An 18,770-nucleotide genomic window follows, 5' to 3' on the forward strand; every position below is an offset into this window, starting at 1 on the left:
TGTCCTCTTTAAAGTTCTTTCAAGAGCTTTTGTTCAGACATTTTAGTACAAAGACATTTCGGACTTTGCCATCACAGCAGGAGTGAAGTGTCACTCTCACTCCTCAATTAGAAAAACACTGAACTCAGACAGAAAGTCAGACAGAAGACATGTTATGCATATAGACGTAGCTGGAGCGGTGATTGTCTGCAGTCTCAGCCTCAGTCAAACTACCCACAATCACTGGCTGTCTGATGCTTTTATTCTTTCCATGAAAAAAAAGGACAATTTTTTGGAGAATCTTCAACAACAGCTCATACTGACCATGGCTGAGGACAAAAAAGAAAAAGTAGCATATGATGTGTGCATTGTTTCATTATGTTGAAGGAATATGATGTTACTGTATAAGAAAACTAACTGAAGTTCTTCATTATTCATATACACTGTTCCAGGTGAATAACCATAATTTGAAAATGTTTTCATACAAAGCTACCTTATGACTTACACTACCCTTCAAACGTTTGGGGTCAGTGAATTAATGCTTCTGTTCAGCAACAATGCATTAAACTCATCAAAAGTAACATTTATAATGTTACAACGTAATTTAATCTCTATTTCAAATGCTATTCTTAAATTGGTTTTATAAACTTTTCAACTATTCATCAAAGAGTCTTGAAAAAATATCACTGTTTTCAAAATATATGTAGCAGCACAACTGTTTTCAACGACTGATAATAATAAGAAATGTTTATTGAGCAGCAAATCATCATATTAGAATGATTTCTGAAGGATCATGTGACACTGCAAACTTTGCATCAAAGAAAATTCAGCCTTTGCATTACAGGAATAAATTACATTTTAAAAATATATTCAAAAATGTAAAAAAAAAAAGTAATTTAATATTGTAACAATAAACAATGAAAAACTTTTTGTGTCTTTCTGGAGCTTGACAGATATGATCAGTATGAGCTGTCATTGTACGAAAAATAAAATAAAATCGATTTTGAGTTTGAAAACACACGAGGGTAAGTAAAGTCGGTTTATCAAAGACCGAGCTAATTGGACAAATGTTTGAGATACAGAGAATGAGACATGTCAAGAGAAAGTGATGCTTCCTTCAAAGTCAATGTTTCCTGACCTGCTTTATTTGTTTGCCCCATAGACTGTGCCTCAGCCACATTTCCAGGCTCTTTGAATGACTTTTTCTTTGCAGCCGGTGCAATGTCAGCAATGAAATTAGAACTGAAGGAAAACATGTTTTTGTGGGTTGTTTTTTCTCCCTAAACCTAAAATGGCTACTGGTGTACTTTGTATTAAGAGAGAGAGGTTGAACCTGATCCGAGATCTTTTATGTTAAAGTTTACATGAATGTCCTTTTTCTCCTTACAGCTCCGTAAAGTGGAAAGAGACAAGAAAACCATGGATCAAGAGATAGTGGAGCTCACGAATAAACTCGTGGATGCCAAAAACACTATCGACAAGCTGGAGGAACTGAATGTACGTGTGATATCAGAGCTTTGTGTTTGAGGCACGTTTTGGACTTGAGTTGTCAGAGCTGCAGTGTTACTGGGATTGATAACTACTGGAGCTGAAAATTGAAAGTTGCATGAAGAGGATCTGAGCTGAGATTTCACAGAAGTCTACTGTCAGATTCCAGAAAAGATTTCTGGCTTTTGGAGCTTTACTGGGGAACATGGAACAATGAAAGTCTCCTAATTCCTTTCATTCTCATTTTAGGATTCAAACTTGAATCAGCTGCACATAAACAACGCTCAACACACACTTCACACTTAGATTAAAAAAAACTGCCTGTTTTTAAATGATCTTCAAATGATATAAACACTATTCTTCTCTTCAAATTCGTTTCGCACACAGGACTGTAAATGAACCGACAGATTGGTATTCTGACAATGTTTTTAACTCCACAAGGAATAACAAAGCACCAGAATGCAGGTCGTTCTGAAATGTGCCTTTATTACACCACATGTATGAAACTGTGCCACAGGGAACTAATTATAGCACTGGAGAAACTGATAGCCGTCTGTTCAGTGTTTAAACAGAGCGCTTCATCTCCTTAGACAGATAGAGCACACATCAATCATAGCTCCTTCCTCTGAGGTTGACGTTAGGAGAACTTTTTCCCTTTATGGGATTTTTAGTCATGAATCCTAAAGACTGCTACCCTGGGTGCCATTTTCCTTGTTTTACTTATAAAGTTTCAGTCATGGGTTTGAACACAGAACAACCCATACGTTAAGATTGTTATTACTTAGTTTTTTTCTACACATTAAGAGCAGTGGTTCTCAATAAGGGGTAAAGAGCCCACTAGGGGTCTCAGCAAACTTTTAAGGGCACTTCAAGATGACTTTTAATGATTTAAAATAAGAACCAAATAAGTAAATAATAATTGAACCCACCCCTCAACAACTGTTTCCTTTAAAGAACTAAGGTTCTCACAGGCTTTGAAAACCTAAATATATTAAAATGTATTTTAAAAGTGGAAATTTTTATTTATTTATTTCCTTTTTTATTTATTTACTTATTTAAGACCTGTAGAAGTAATGTAAAATAATAGAATTCTAAAGCGTCATGGGCATTTACATTTTTTTTTTTTTTTTTTTTTTACAATAAATCTATATTTTACTAGTTATGCCAAGCTGTCTAAGATTGCATTAGATAGACATTGTAAAAATGTATATATTTTTTTTAAATCTTTATACAATTATTCACAACTGGAAGAGTAGGAGCTTCTAAAATTTCTGGAATCTTTTATATATATATAGTATTGGAACAGTAAGGCCAATTCCTTTATTTTTGCTGTAGACTGAAAACATTTGGGTTTGACATCAAAAGATGAATATGAGATGAGAGATTAACATTTCAGCTTTTATTTACAGGTATTTTCATCTGGATCTGATACACAACTTAGAAGATAGCACCTTTTGTTTGAACCCACCCATTTTTCATGTTACCAAAAGTATTGGAACAGATAGAATTAACAGATTAAAGTGAAAAAGACTTAATATTTAGTTGCAAATCCTTTGCTTTCAATAACTGCATCAAGCCTGTGACCCACTGACATCACCAAACTTTTGCATTCTTCTTTTGTGATGCTTTCACCGCAGCCTCTTTCAGTTTTGGGGGGTTACTCCCTTCAGTCTCTTCTTTAGCAGGTAAAATGCATACTCTACAGGGTTTAAGTGTGGAGATTGACTTGGCCAGTCTAAAACCTTCCACTTCTTGCCCCTGATGAACTCCTTTGTTGTTTTGGCACTATGTTTTGGGTCATTATCTTGCTGCATGATGAAGGATCTCCCAATCAGTTTGGTTGCATCTTTCTGTAAATTGTCAGACAAAATATTTAATTTAGTTAATTTTGCTGCTCCCATCATGTGTTACATCATTAATGAAGATTAATGAGCCTGTCCCAGAAGAAGCGATGAAAGCCCAAGCCATTACATTACTTGTGTAATGTGTACTATTATGTACACCTGTGTATACTGTGTTTCAGATGAGCTTGTATGTTTGGGATCATGAGCAGATCCTTTCTTTCTCCAAACTTTAGCCTTTCCATCACTTTGGTCCATAAAATCAGTCCATAAAACCTTGTCCCAGAATTGTTGAGGCTTGTCTCCTATTCTTCTTGCTAATGAGTGGTTTGCATCTTCTGTACTTTTGTTCATGAAGTCTTCTGCGAACAGTAGATTGTGATGCCTTCACTCCTGCCCTCTGGAGGCTGTTGCTGATGCCACTAACAGTTGTTTTAGGGTCTTTCTTTACAGCTGTCACAATGTTTCTGTCGTCAACTGCAGATGTTTTCCTTGATCTACCCGTTTGAGGTGTGTTACTTAGTACACCAGTGGTTTCTTTCTTCCTCAGGAGATTCCAAATGGTTGTACTTGCTATTGCCAGTGTTTGTGCAATGGTTTGATTGATGGGTGGGTTCAAATTAAAGGTGCTATCTTCTAAGTTGTGTATCAGATCCAGATGAAAATACCTGTAAATAAAAGCTGAAATGTTAATCTCTCATCTCATATTCATCTTTTGATGTCAAACCCAAATGTTTTCAGTCTACAGCAAAAATAAAGGAATTGGCCTTACTGTTCCAATACTTTTGGAGGGCACTGTATGTATATATATATATATGTTTCCCTGACTATTGTTCTTATATAAATTTTCTCTCCTCATGCAGGAACGGTATCGGCAAGATTGCAATTTGGCTGTGCAGCTGTTGAAGTGCAATAAATCGCATTTCAGGAATCACAAGTTTGCTGATGTAAGTAGTAGTATCTGTTCTCAGTTTTAAAGCACACCCCCTCCAACATTTTTAGGAATCGTTCACCAAAAATTCAGATTCTGTTATTTACTCACCCTCATGTTGTTTCGATCTAGGGTTGCCAACAGTCCCGTATTAGCTGAGACGTCCCATATATTATATATATATATATATATATATATATATATATATATATATATATATATATATATGATCAAATAAGGCTGTGAAAATTAATCTGCATTGTTAATCCTTTTGATCTTTTATTTAAAAATTCACCAAAATCTAACCTTTCATTGGATAATAAGAATTTAAAATGGGGGGAAATATCATTATGAAAGAAATGTTTTTCTCTAATACACATTGGCCACAACTAACGGCACCTTTTATTCAATACTTTTTGAAACCTCTATTTGCCAGTTTAACAGCTCTAAATCTTCTCCTATAACGCCTGATGAGGTTAGAGAACACCTGACAAGAGATCAGAGACCATTCCTTCATCCAGAATCTCTCCAGATCCTTTTAGATTCACAGCTCGATGACGCTGCTTCTTCTCTTCAGTTCACCTCACTCATTTTCTATAGGGTTCAGGTTAGAGGACTGGAATGGCCAGCAGAAGCTTGGTTTTGTGCTCAGTGACCCATTTGTGTGTTCTTTTTGAGGTTTGTGTTTGGATTATTGTATGGTTGGAAGATCCAAACATGGCCCATTATAAGATTTCTAATAGAATCAGTCACTTATTGATTTTTTATCTGTTGGTATTTGATAGAATCCATGATGTCATGTGTCTAAACAAGATGTCCAGGACCTCCAGCAGAAACACAACATCAAAAATACAGCAGTATATTTCATTGTACACGAGGTATTTTTTAACCCTGTGTTCACCAAACCTATCTTGAGTGATTGCTGCTGAAAAGCTCATTTTTTTAGTTTCATCTGACCATAGAAGCCAGTCCCATTTGAAGCTCCAGTCGTGTCTGATAACTGAATATGCTGGAGTTTGTTTTTGGATGAGCTAGGAGAATTTTTCTTGAAACCCTCCCAAACAACATGTGGTGATGTAGGTGCTGTTTGACAATTTTTTTTAAGGTTTTCTGACCCCAAGACTCAACCATTTTCTGCAATTCTCCAGCTGTGGTCCTTGGAGAGTCTTTAGCCACTCAAACTCTCCTTCTCACCGTGCATTAGGACGAAATAGACACACGTCCTCTTCCAGGCAGTTTCGTAACATTTTATGTTGATTAGAAATTCTTAATTATTGCCCTGATGGTGGAAATGGGAATTTTCACTGCTCTAGCTCTTTTCTTAAAGCCACTTCACTAATTTGTGAAGCTCAATTGTGATCGTGGACCACAAAGCCAGTATTAAGTCGCTGGGGTATATTTGTAGCAATAGCCAAAAATACATTGATGTAGAAATCTCAATTTCGAAAAAATTGGCACTTAAGACTGGTTTTGTGGTCCAGGGTCACAATTATCTTTTGCTGCACATCAGAAATATATTCTTTGGTTTTTCTCATTGTGATGGATGATAAAGGGAATTTGGGCTTTGTTTTCCCTCATGTTTATATTTCTGTGAAACAGGAAGCCATGGCTGGATACTTTCATGTTCATAATCACCCTGGAGTGCTCAAAATTGTGAATATGAATGGGAATATACTTCAGACATATTTTACTCATAAGAATTTCTAGGGGTGCCAATAATTGTGTCAAACGTGTATTTGAGAAAAACATTTCTTTCATAATGATATTTCCCCCCATTTTAAATTCTTATTATCCAATGAAAGGTTAGATTTTGGTGAATTTTTTTAAAGAAAAGATCAAAAGGATTAATGATGCAGATTAATTTTTTACAGGCTTTTTTGTTCACATTTATCAAGGGTGTCACTAATTCTGTCCACCACTGTATGTGTGTGTATATGTATATATGGTCACACACAGCAAGCAGCGCTCGAACGAATGCCAATTACATGTTTTGACTTCAGTAAATCAGTTTTGGCAAATACAAAGTGATTTATTTTTCATGAGTCACACATCCAGCCGCACAAGAGATGTGAACAGTAAGAGAAGTCGTCTTTCACTGTTGTAATGTTGTTAAATAGAGAAAAACATTTCACATTTAAGTAACTAATAGCATAATTCTTAACTTATCATGACCAATAAAAAAGTGTCAAGCAACAAAAGCAGCTCATTAAATCTATAAGCTGTCTTTAATTGGAAAATATGCATTTTCATATATACTAATGTATGTAGCATATATATATATATATATATATATATATATATATATATATATATATATATATATATGTATATGTGTGTGTATGTATGTATGTATGTGTAATGTATATGTATACATACACACATCTAATGTATATTACATATTTAATAAAAGCTTGGCAGTATAGCTTGCAATCCACTATGATTGTATGTAAAAGATCAGCTGGCACATTCTGCAGAAAATAAATCTGGTTTGGAATGACATGAGGACGAGTAAATGAGATCAGAATTTTCCGTTTTGTCTGAACTATCCCTGCAGCACAGGACTTGTTGGAGTCTGAATGTGTTTTGCAATCCGCAGTGACACTCGTGGATGGTGCTGAGAGAGAGAGAGTGCACGATTGCCCAGTGACTTTATTGTTATGGACATGGACCTCTGATTTTACGGACTGGGATCAGAGAGGAATAGTCAGAGAGAGAGAGATGAAGAGAAAGAGACCAAGAGAATAGAGAGAGGGCGAGGATTTAAAAAAAAAAATAGCCATGTCCGCAGGATGTGCTTTATGGCAGTGTTTAGCATGGAGAGTGTCTGTCAGGGCAGTCGTGCTGCGAGACATGGGTGGTCTTTGGATACGGACGGTCTCGCTGGCAGAGAAAAGGCACAGTATTGACAAGGTGCCAAGCTCCAGACACATCCATCTGTTTGGCCTTTGTGTTTGTCCGTGGGGGAAAATAGGACAGATTTCAGGCTGATGGACAGCTCTGTGTGTACAAGAACAGAGATATATGATAAGACAGCTTGACCTCATGGGCATATGGGTATTGAACACATCAGGACATTATCACCTGTGGCCTGCACTCTACATTAAACCCATCTATCACTCTGTCTGCACTTGTTGTTTTATTCTGCAAACCGCATTAAGTCCTGGCCAAAGCGAGGACAACGCTTCTTGCATATTTACTATTTGAACCGCTTGTCTGCATTAATTCTAAGCACCTTTTTTATATTTAGTTATTTTTATGAGTTTTTTTGCATAGAGATTGGTACAAAATTGAAATGACCGTTCTCTCAGCCAACTCCAACAATATTAAAGTTGGGACACTTGTTGCCTGCTTTTCCTTTACTGATCCAATTCATGCATTTAAAATGTACATTTATATATAACAATTTTAGTTTTGTAAAGACATTAATTCATAGGCACTGTATTTGTCTTTTCTAAACTAATTCAAATATTTTAGCAGGACCCCATGTTTTGAAGATCATGAGAAATTCAGTTATGTTTGTCCAAACGTTTAAGTTATGCAGAGAAAGATGGCATTAAATCTACTTGCTGTATTGGCTGAGGGAGAGAGTGTGGGTGCAGTAATTAATTCACAAAGGATCTTTCTTCATCCTTTTTTTAATTTATTGAATTGACAGCAGTGACTAATCTCTAGAATTATAATCTGTCTAGGAGAGCTATAGTGATGGAGTGAGTTCACTGGAACCTTGGTATTTTTAGAAGATATTTGATTCACTGTCCAGATTATCCTCTTGCCCTGCTCTCGTGAACTCTGTAATTCATTACTCTGTAAGCAGAGACCACAGGCTGTTTCTTTGCTTATTTTAAGGCTCGACTGAGCCAAAGCCATTACCTGTTTTCATCCTCTTACTGCTAACATAAAGCCACTGTTGTAAAGCATCCACTTGTGAAGCATCATTTTCCAAATTCTCCAAATGAATGTCAAACTGATCTGCACTGGAAGTGCTTATGCATCAAACAGGCCACTTGTGTATTCTATCACAGTTTTAGAAGTGCTTTGAGAACTTGAGAGCCATTATGCTTCAGTCCAGTGCTGGGAATCTGAGAGTTATTATAGTGGCTCTCATGTAGAGGCAACTCTCTATATTTAGCTAAAGATGGAAATTGTGCACAGTAATTGGCATGCAGTCTTTGATGGTTAAGTGTAGGTCACTGCAAAAATGAGTAGAATTGTAACTTGTCTTTGTAAGGGTAGCTTAGAAAGATGACGACTAGCATGCCACTAGCTAAAGATGCTGCTGGTACCACTAAATGGTTACACAAGTGCTATTGCAATTTTGTATGTGTTTGGTACCATTTATGAGGATGAGCTCATAGCCAGACTTTTGATTTGCAGGATGAAGTCAAGTCCATACTGAAGATTATTCTGGCCAAGAGCCGTGTATCTGATTGAAACCTTAAGTATACTTCAGTTTTTGTGTGTTTGCAAGGGTATGCGTACAGTGCATGTGATGTAAATTTCATCATCATTTCATCACCCAATTTTTAAACAGCGGTCACACATGCACACTTTGAATTATTTGGCCCACTAGGTGGCAACACAAGCCCAGGTCTTTGTTTCACGATCTAAAAAAGAAATGGAAGAGACCGAAGAAACAACAAACTCGTCCTTGTGCGAGTTGGTTAAGAGAGATTCTCAACTCCAAATTAAGACCTTTTTATCAGTTGTAACATCTGGAGAGAAATAACTCAGACACTGGACAAAGATTTAACTTTATAGTGCGCATTTGTCAGGCGGTTGTGTACACATGGAGTCTACTTTGAATGCTGATGTGTTTGGCTGCATGTGTACGCTAAGTGTTCGCATCAAAACTTAAGTATACTTTACCAACCACAATTCCATTTATTTTATGTGTTGATCAGGGGCAAGTAAGAATGAAATTGGATATAACACTGAAAGAACAAAACAGGTTATCAAGGATGTATAGTATTGTTTACGTGCTAGTGCATTTATGTATCAGATGGTCACTGAACGGTCCGTAAAGATATCTGAGCTGTACTCATTTTCTGTGGGAGAAAGAAGTCTTGTTTTGCGTACCGTAGTGATTGGAGTATTGTAGCACTTTTTGTAACATCTGACTTCCTACACTAGCATGTGATGGTGCAGTGGTCATGGGATACTAATGCCCTCTGGGACAATTAATTTAGGCAGTGTCATGTAGATTTCTGAGCTAGAAGGCCATGAGGGGGTCATGCTTGGAAGTGTGGTCTGGACAGATCAATTCTCCCATGCCCCACGCTCAGAGGAAATAAGGGCTTTGTGGGTAATTGCTGCCCCACAGGATCGTTACAACATAAAGCTGAGCAGGGCTGTGTGATCACTGATTTTCCCTGCCTTTTTTCCACAAATCAATGATGTGGCCTGGCTTCGTTAAATCGTGCCACACTACAGAATGAAATAAAGGCATCACCTGCCTTTTTTTCTTTTAGTCTCTCTCTCTCTCTCGTTCTGTCTGTCTCACCCCTCTTCAGTAATAATCTAATTTGAGGTGAGCTGCTTACTCTTTATTCTTCTAGGCCGGGCATATATTCTATGGTGTTAAATGAAAAAACCCTACTTTCTGCTTTTCTTGATCATGACTGAGATAACCTTCATTGGGGGCAGTATGGTAGATAGGCTTCATCAAATATCCTATTCATATCCAAGAAACTTGTATGGACTATTTTATAGTACTGTCTTGTCCTTTTTGGAGCTTGACAGATGTGCCTATTGCATGAGAAAGACAGTGCAAACATTAGTGTTTTTCCCAGTTTGTGTTCCATGTAAGAATTATGCATTCATATTTTAAGGCTGGTTCTTAAAAAGTCTTATCACTAGAAACTGAATAAACTCTGATTATCTTTTCAAAATAAGGCGATTTGAATGCCTGCAGGTGGTTACAATAAAGTTCTCATTATCCAAGGTTTTATCGGGTTGATGGATAACCTGTCATTTTTGAGAATATTTCTATCCATAATAGTTTTTTTTAAACACTGAAAACCAATTTCTAAAATGAGCTCTGCTGCAGGAAAGTAAACCCTTGTCACCTTTGTTTGTGTGTTTATTTTCTCTAATGTTTTGCAGTTGCCATATGAGCTACAAGACATGGTGAACAAGCACATGAAGAATAGCTTGCCTAAAAAGACTCAGGGCTCTCAGGGAGCTCAAGCCCAGGATCCTGACACTCTAAGCCTGACTCCTGCAGACGTAGTGCCCACTTCAGTGATCGCTCGTGTTCTCGAGAAGCCGGAGCCCCTGGTGCTCAACTCAGCCCAGTCTAGCAGCAGTGCAGGTCGGCCAGTGGCTGAAGATGTGTTCGTACACGTGGACATGACAGGACCCCAAGACGACAGTGGAGGGTGTGAAAACGGGGGTCCTGTTCATGCCAGGTCTCCTGCGGGAGCTGGTTCTGATCCGCAGCATGTAAACGGCATGTGTCGAAGCCAGGGCAGCCTGGATGGTGCAACAGGAGAAGATGGGGCAGCCCCTTCTTTTGAGAAGTTGAATCCTTACCCAGCACCACCACCACCAAACCCGCTGTACCCTGGTCGCAAAGTGATCGAGTTCTCCTCCGATGACAAAGTCAAGATTCCCAAGAACAGTCCATTGCCCAATTGCACCTACGCTACTCGTCAGGCCATTTCTCTTAGTCTTGTGCAGAACGAAGAGGAGGCAGCCGAGCGCCAGCGCACCGTGCCCAATAGCCCTGCTGTGTCTGATGGGGGTTGGCGGTCTGGAACTTCCTCATCTTCTGGTGGAGGGCATGCTTCTCACCAGTGCACACCTCCGCAGATGGATGCTACGGACACACTCTCCAGTCATTCAAGTCCCTTTAGCAGCCCCCCTCAGCCCCCGAGCGCCTTTGCAAGCTCTGGTAGCTCAGAGGAGGACCTACTGGCCAACTGGCAGCGCATGTTTGTAGAAAAAATGGCACCATCCACAGAAGGCTCCCTTGTCAACCGCACGTCCTTCAGCAGTGAGACGGTGAAAGATCTCCAAAGTCACAATGGAAAATCAGGAGTAGGGTCTCAGAGAGGTGCTTACTCTGATGGCGAGGAGGGATCCTCAGCCCAGAGCTGGACAGCAAGTAGAGAGTCCAGTTTGGATACAGACACTAGCAGCATGGCAGACCTCCGGGCAAAAAAGACTCAATACGGTGGTGACTTTTCCCAGGAAGAGGGTGAACACCTACTGATGGCCCTTGATCCACTTGACAATGATGGTGCTAGTGGTGACACCATGGTCACCATTGAAAGCAGTCCGGCCTCTGCTAAGCGTCAAGAGTTTGCTGAAGATGCTGGCTCTGCAGGAAGTTCAGCTGAGGAGCGAGATATCCTGCCCCAGGAGTTTCCTGTCATTGGCTCAAGAGTCCTAGCTGTCCTTGAGGATTATGCAGACAAGCCCCCTCGGACTGGCTCCTCACGACCTCTGAAGAGCCCCAAGAGAATGGGGGTTCATCACTTGCACCGCAAAGACAGCCTTACCAGAGCTCAAGAGCATGGAAACTTGCTGGACTGAGACTTCCAGGCTTATCCTTCTCTTCTTTTATGACCTCGAGTGCTCTTCGTCTTACTAGCAATCACTAGGCATAGCAGCATACGGCAAGTGGAAGGGATCGGATTAGCATTGCTGTAGTTATCCCTGATCATGCTGCTGTTGCTGAGGCATCATTGTAACTCTTCTGTCCTCTCTCTGAGGCTTGGAGCTCTTTTATCTGTGGAACCTATGGTATTGATGGCATCTGTGGTGAAGTTCTTCAGTCAGTCCGGCTTTGAGTGGATGGTGCTTAAGGGATCGCACAAGAATGTCATAATCTGAATTAAGGTGATTTTCACCAGTCCAAGACTTGATTCTTTTTGACGTGACATGATTGAGTGGGCAACAGCAGGACGTAGCCATACAATTGCACTTCTGCAAGAGAAAGGCGATGTTAGGAAGGACCCCTGTGGCACTGTACAGACATGGAACATCTCACATAATGGGTGTTTTGGCATTTGCTTTTGCCCTCGGGTGAGAGCTTTCTACCCAGATAATGATATCTATCCAGTATCCCAGTGCAAGTCCTTTGTTACGGGAGATTGGGATGGCACCAAATGGCCACAGCATCACAGATACCACTGTGTCAGGCATTCTGCTGGCTGAAGCAGATTAAATGTAATCTATGGACTCTCTTGTCAATTTTCAGTGCCTAACCCTTGCTCTGACAGAGGGGGCTCTCCATCACCCTTTAAAAGAATATCTTGTTCCTTTAGCCTGCTTTTAGTCATCATAGATTGAGAGGATCCTTCACTTCCAGTTTTCAGTTACCTCTCTTCATTGATCTACCACTGTATTTCAACACCCAACCTAAAGACATCTTTTGTATTTTAATCATTTGAATTTGATTTCGATGTATTTGGTATATGTTTTAATGATCAAGTACACTTCCTGATTTTCATTCTCATCTGTTTTGTTTGACTAATGGTATGTAAAACCGATTATGATTTTAAGTAAATATATAGAGTTTTGTGTATTTATTTGTCTTTTGCTGGTCTAAAGTGTCCCATTACTTCCCTCAAAGCAGTTAAGCACTTGCAGAAATGTGTATAAATGCACAGGTTACTGAATCCTGTCATGAAACGAGAAGGTATACAATCCCTTTTACACATTAGTTGTTACACAGTAAAACAATAGAAATTCAACCCAAACAGTGCTGTTTGGCTTTTTAATTATTTAACCTATTTTTTATTTTTTTTCAAAGGTCAGTATTTAAGAGAGAGAAAAAAAGTCTACAAGTAAGGCTGAAACGTTAAAATGTGTCATTGGTATTTAATGTCCTCCAATTCAGAGATGTATTAATGTGACCCCTTGCTGCTGACGGCACAAATTGCCTCTCAGAGGGCATATTAATATTTCAAAACTATGCATATAGTACTGTGTAAAAACACCACAAAAACCTAGCAAAGCTTTCTCTCTGTTAGGATGACATTACTGACTTCAAAAAAAAAAAAAAAAATGAAACTAAAAAGCTGAAATTTCTGCCTGAAACAAGAACACATTATTTAGATGATTTTTGTTTGTTTGTTCTTTTTAAACCCTGATTTCAAGAAAAGCCATGTTAACGAATGCAATCATCTTTATGTAGCATCTGTTTTCATTGGTTCGTCATTATTCTTTAGCCGATGCTAATGCTGTATGTATTTTAAGGGGACTGTGCATCCCGCCATCATTTGGTGTGTTTTTCTGTGTGTATTTTTGCGTGTTAAATCTTGATTTCTCATGATTATGGATGATTAATCTGTCCAGCAGATACTTTCTACAAGTTGTTGTTTTTTTCTGTGCGTCCTAAATTTCAGTCGTTTCATTTCAAGCCTTGTTCAAATAGCATTTTAACATTTATCAGCTTTTCTCCAACAATAGGTTTCAGATGCAATGACTACAAGCATCCTCGTTCTTTTGTTTTGATAAATATATTTTAGAGACGATTAAACTCTGTGTTGCCTTTAAGTGCTTTTTATTTGCAATAAGTTTTAGTCTGTTGACCAGTCATTATCCAGATGTCCCACCCTGGGTCAAGTACATCATGCAGTATTGTACTTTAAAAATCAGTGTATGAAACTGGACACAGCATACCCTCCACTCTTACTGACTTGAGACATTTACCTTACAGGTGATACGCAACAGTATTCTTCATGCATAAGAGTATGTTGTGTACTTACGATTTTTAGGATTTGTCTTTTATTTATGAACATATCAGCGAGTCAGAAGGTACAGCAGCATGCATTACAATTTAACGGTATTCCTGAAAGGACATCAGACATTTGTAAAACGCTTGCTGTATATATTCACCTCATAGCTGGCCTGCCACAGCACTCCTTTCCCTGAATAATTCAGCTATATGTTTCTCAGTGAAGGGCAGAATGTGGGCTCCCAAGTCCACACTTACTCTTCTTGTCTTACACTTTGGTGTTCGTATGTAGTTATCAGTCTTGCTCTGCAATATATGGGAGTCCCATTAATAGCCCATGATTAATAGAAGTGTAACTACCCACCATGCTGAATAATTAATATTTTTATCATGTTCTAAAATAGTTCTGTGATGCTTTAAAGAGACGGAGTACAGCCCGTCAGGGTCTCGCATGACAAAATAGACTCTCTTAAATATTTCAGTCTCGTCAGACGTTACACGGACCGCAGGTCATGCAAATGAATACAAAAAAGACACGACACTGGTCAGAATGTGCAATACACTGAGTGCATAAATAGGCCTTTCTTCTCTGCTCTATTAAAGGTGTTACTTTAATAACTCAAATTTAATTGCACGCATAAGAGATGTGCACATCATCTTTAATCCAAGGTGACCCTCTGGCATACACAAGTCATTCAAAATCTTTGCTGAGAAATCTAAGAAATTAAAAAAACGTCAAGGTTATCCTCCAACCAACACTCCAATCCACCTTCTGCCCAAAGCTGACGTCTCTGAGATAGAAAAACATTCATGTTATCTTCTCTTTAAACTTCAAGACGGTGCGTAATCTGCTCTCCTTTTTATTCATCAGTAGGCCAACTTTCATGTAGCCATCAACAAAATGTAAAATGTCAAGTCAAATTAAGTCTGAAATTAGCCTTTGTTATTGACTTCTGCCCTTGTATTAAAGTGAAAATCGACCCCGTTTACTTTAATACACATTCCTGGTTTTACTGTCGTGGTGATCTTTCATCAAAATGTAATTAGCTCGCTGCCCGTTTACAATGACTCACCTTTTTTTGTCGATGTTAATGTTAACAAAGAGCCCTAGTTTAAGCATTGATTGAACAAACTCGCATTCAGGTTTCATTCTAGTATGAAACAATGATTCTCGACCCAATCAATTCCTGATTAATAAAATCAAGTTTGCCCTAAATTTTGTTGTTGAATATCCTGTTTCACTTGAAAATGTCTTGAAAGTAAAAGTAGTTGTGCTTCATGTTTTGTAGAGTCCTGGCAATTCTTTGAGAAATGTCTTTGTTAGTTGTATTTAGTTTTCTTTATTTTATTAAACCTCTGTTTTTGAAGTTTTAAGTTTTGTGAAACTGTCCTGATGCTTTAACATTGTGGTGGAATTTAATTGATTATGAGGGGATTTTCTAAGGGTGCAAAAACCAGTTTCATGTTGATGTTGGCTCTCACAATCCCATCTCAGATGTGGGCATTTTTACAGTTTGTCTTAATTCCTCAGATTTCTGGTGCATACCTTGTCCTATATATGTGCAACTGTAGCAACATGGTGCTTTTTTCCTTGTCATACTGTCATTTTGATCCCCCTCTCCATGCACTGTAATTTTCACCACAGGTTAAAGAAATTTATTTTGACCTTTGCTTGATCAAGTAAAGCTTCCATGGTTGTGTAGATGTTCCATGCACAGATTTTTCCCCTCAACAACAACAACAACAAAAAAACATTCTTATGACTGGACTAATTTTATTTTCTGAATTTGTAAACTGATGTATATTTTAAAAGAAATAAAAGTATTTTAAACAATTGTTTTGAACTGTACAGTTTTGCAGTGTCACCTCCAGGCACTACTATGAGTCACAGATGTGTTTTTTGTGTCATATGACGTAATTCTAGCCGTGGAGCGGTAGTGATGAGGCAGGAGTGCCCCCTGCTGGTCATGAGGGTCCGGTGCTCATCAGTGGGTGGATACAAGCACCTAGTGTGCCAACAGTCCTTAGTTGTAATTGTCAAAACAATTACAGGCACTAATTAGGGTCAGCAAAGCATATCAACAGAGCTGACGAGAACTACTTGCGGTTTTGTCTGACAGGTTTCAGGATAATTGCATAAATTAACACCTCGAGACTGTTTAAAAAAGCAGGATCGTTTAAAAAAAAAAAGATTAATTTATAATTCTAGTCAAGCTTTTGTGTATTTTTCATTATTCTCTTACATGCTGTTGCCCTCTTTGTAAAATCTGCTTTGCATTGTGAGATTCACAAAATTATATCCTTGCATTTTTGAGAAATCACACAAGAAAGAGTTCTGTTTAAACCTTTAACCTTTAAAATGCGAAACTATCCTGCACAACAAACTGCAGGGTAAGGCTAAAAGTAGTCTCTGTATATACTGACGGCTGAAGGTCTGGAATCTATGGCAGCTTTCATTGGCCAAGGCCCGCCCATGAGGCCGTTTGACCGATGTCAAACAACCAATCACGGTTCGTTTCGTTCAGCGTCCCGTTTCGGGGCGTGGAAATGTCGCCACAATAACAGACAGGTGTGTAAAACTCTCGAATGTATTTTATAGATTCTATGCTGCGAACTTTAAATATTTCACATACTTTTGAAAATCCAGTGTTTAGTTGATCCTGATAAGCATTTGTCGTCACAGCTGTAAACACGTCGGCTTTCTTCTTTCGCCACGGCATCTTTGTTTCCAGGCGGAACGTTAAAGAACGCGACACACACGTCTCCCAGAAATCCTGTATAATTCAACCAATCCGACGATTTTGAAACTCCTGAAGTGTTTCTAGATAAGTGTGCCATGTGCATCAGACGTTTAGATGACGTTCCTTGGGCGTGACGTCTGAGGCTGAGACTAGGCTAAAACTAGCTTAATGTTAGTGTAATCCAGAGCCGTTGAAAAATTGTGTAATCTATATGCACATCATAAGCTTGTCTTTTTAGGCCAGAATCAGAATTGTGTGTGATGGTTTATAATACGCAATGGTGTAAAAAAAAAAACTAAAAATAAATATAATGCAACATGAGCAGATCTAAATTTTACGCAGCAATTGACAATTTTATTTTAATTTTTATTCATGTCAGCTGTAATAGATTTAGTAAAATTGTGCAGGGGTGTCTTTGTCCAATTTGGTGGCATTTCATGCACCTTGTGAACAATTCACTGCATGTAAAGACATTTTATATTCATAACAGCATCAAAAAAAGGAGTGGGCTTATAAAAATATAGGGACGTTTACGAGGCATGTGAAAGATTAGAAACGCCCGTTTTCATTCAACAGTTAAACAAGAAATTAATTTGGAATAACATACATTTTAGACATTAATATTGCCAATTACTTACTGTTTTTGCTCAGCCAACGAAAACGCAATGACAGGATTAATCGATTGAAATGCACACAGTGCTGTGTTTGATTCCTGAATGAACCAGTGTTTTCAGCAGCCATTGGTGATTCAATGACTAACTAAAGATACTTGTATGGATGTAACCTGCAGAAAGACTCGAGGTGATTCCAGATTCGGTCAGCATTTTTGTGCATTCATCTCATTTCAGTTCCTTCCAGATCAGACTAATGAGTATTTCATCATGCTGAATCCTTTAGCATACTCGTGTCAGTGAAGAGGATTCATTACAGCATTACCCACTGGAAAATTGGCCTTCCATTTGTCTCAGTTCTTTAGCAGCTTGGTAGATCGATTGGAGGCCTTTCATTAATTATAGACAACGATCTCCTTCCTTATTATTTGCCTTTCCTGGCAGCTGCTGAATGAGAGAGGAGATAGACATTAGGTTGGTGCTGGTGTCCATTTCCTTATTCGATCCCTGACCGGAAATAGAGAGCTGCTTATTCAAAGTCATGGAAGGGAACAGTAGATATAGTACCTTAGAAGAACTGAAAGCAGAATAAATGTGCAGGGTCAGAAATGAACTTAAGGGACACAATTTCCAGGGGCATTTTTTACATTGGTAAAGACCTTTTTTTTATAATTACTTATATATGTAGATATATTCTTTATTCAGTCTCTAACTCTGACTGAACACAATATACTTAAGTAATATCACACAAAGAAGAGTGTTGATGTACTGAATGTCATAGTATTCAGACAAACAGCATGATTGCAAGTTCAATATTGTCTTTATGCAACAGTTATTAATGTTGACCAGTCTTTATATACATATGCCTGGCAACTAGTTTCTTTCCAGAATGAACAAAATATCTGTCATAGCGCACATAGTTTTCTAGTAATTCTGAAGGCCTTGATTAGTTGATTCAATTATGAATGATTAAATAAAGCCATTTTAGAGCAAATACATGGAGATGATGTCAAATGTATGTACATAATACACACTTTATATAATGTAATGCATAGTGTTGCTCTGGCCGTTCTCCTCGTCATAAAAGAGGGCTGTAAATCTAGATTTTGTCTGAACGCTGCACAAAGCTTGTGAACCACACTCTATGGTGGATTGAATTATTCACTCTGCACAAATGCTTTTAATACCCTCATGCTATAACTGCATCTCAAATACTCAGAAATCACACTGACTCTACAGTTGATTTCATAAGAAAAACGGATCTCCAAAAACCACGTTTTTTTAACCATATCACTGAAGAGAAAGAAAGAGTAAGTTAAAAATGCATGAAGCACAAAGGTCTGGGAAGACTTAAATGTGGATCACAGTTGTTCTAAATGGTATAAACAACATAATCAGCTTTGCACAGGAGCTGCTGTAACAGTACAGAAGCACTGAAACATGACGCGATGTGACCGTAATGGTAATGTCTGCCTGTTTTCACTGCGCTACGGC

At 38.3% G+C, this 18,770-nt stretch overlaps 1 protein-coding gene across 2 annotated transcripts in view; it reads left to right on the forward strand.

The window, feature by feature from the left end:
- The window catches only part of LOC306882821 (tight junction-associated protein 1-like), a 93,333-nt gene extending 80,098 nt beyond the window's left edge, over positions 1–13,235 (forward strand). For both annotated transcript variants that reach the window (XM_079437741.1, XM_079437742.1), the window contains 3 exons: positions 1,369–1,476; positions 4,172–4,255; positions 10,342–13,235. In XM_079437741.1, the coding sequence (XP_079293867.1) occupies positions 1,369–1,476; positions 4,172–4,255; positions 10,342–11,775 (1,626 nt within the window). In that variant the 3' untranslated portion in view covers positions 11,776–13,235. The remainder of the gene's footprint in view (positions 1–1,368; positions 1,477–4,171; positions 4,256–10,341) is intronic.
- The last annotated feature ends 5,535 nt before the right edge of the window (positions 13,236–18,770 follow it).

Source organism: Barbus barbus (genome assembly GCF_936440315.1).
Source record: "Barbus barbus genome assembly, chromosome: 16".
NCBI lineage: Eukaryota > Metazoa > Chordata > Actinopteri > Cypriniformes > Cyprinidae > Barbus > Barbus barbus.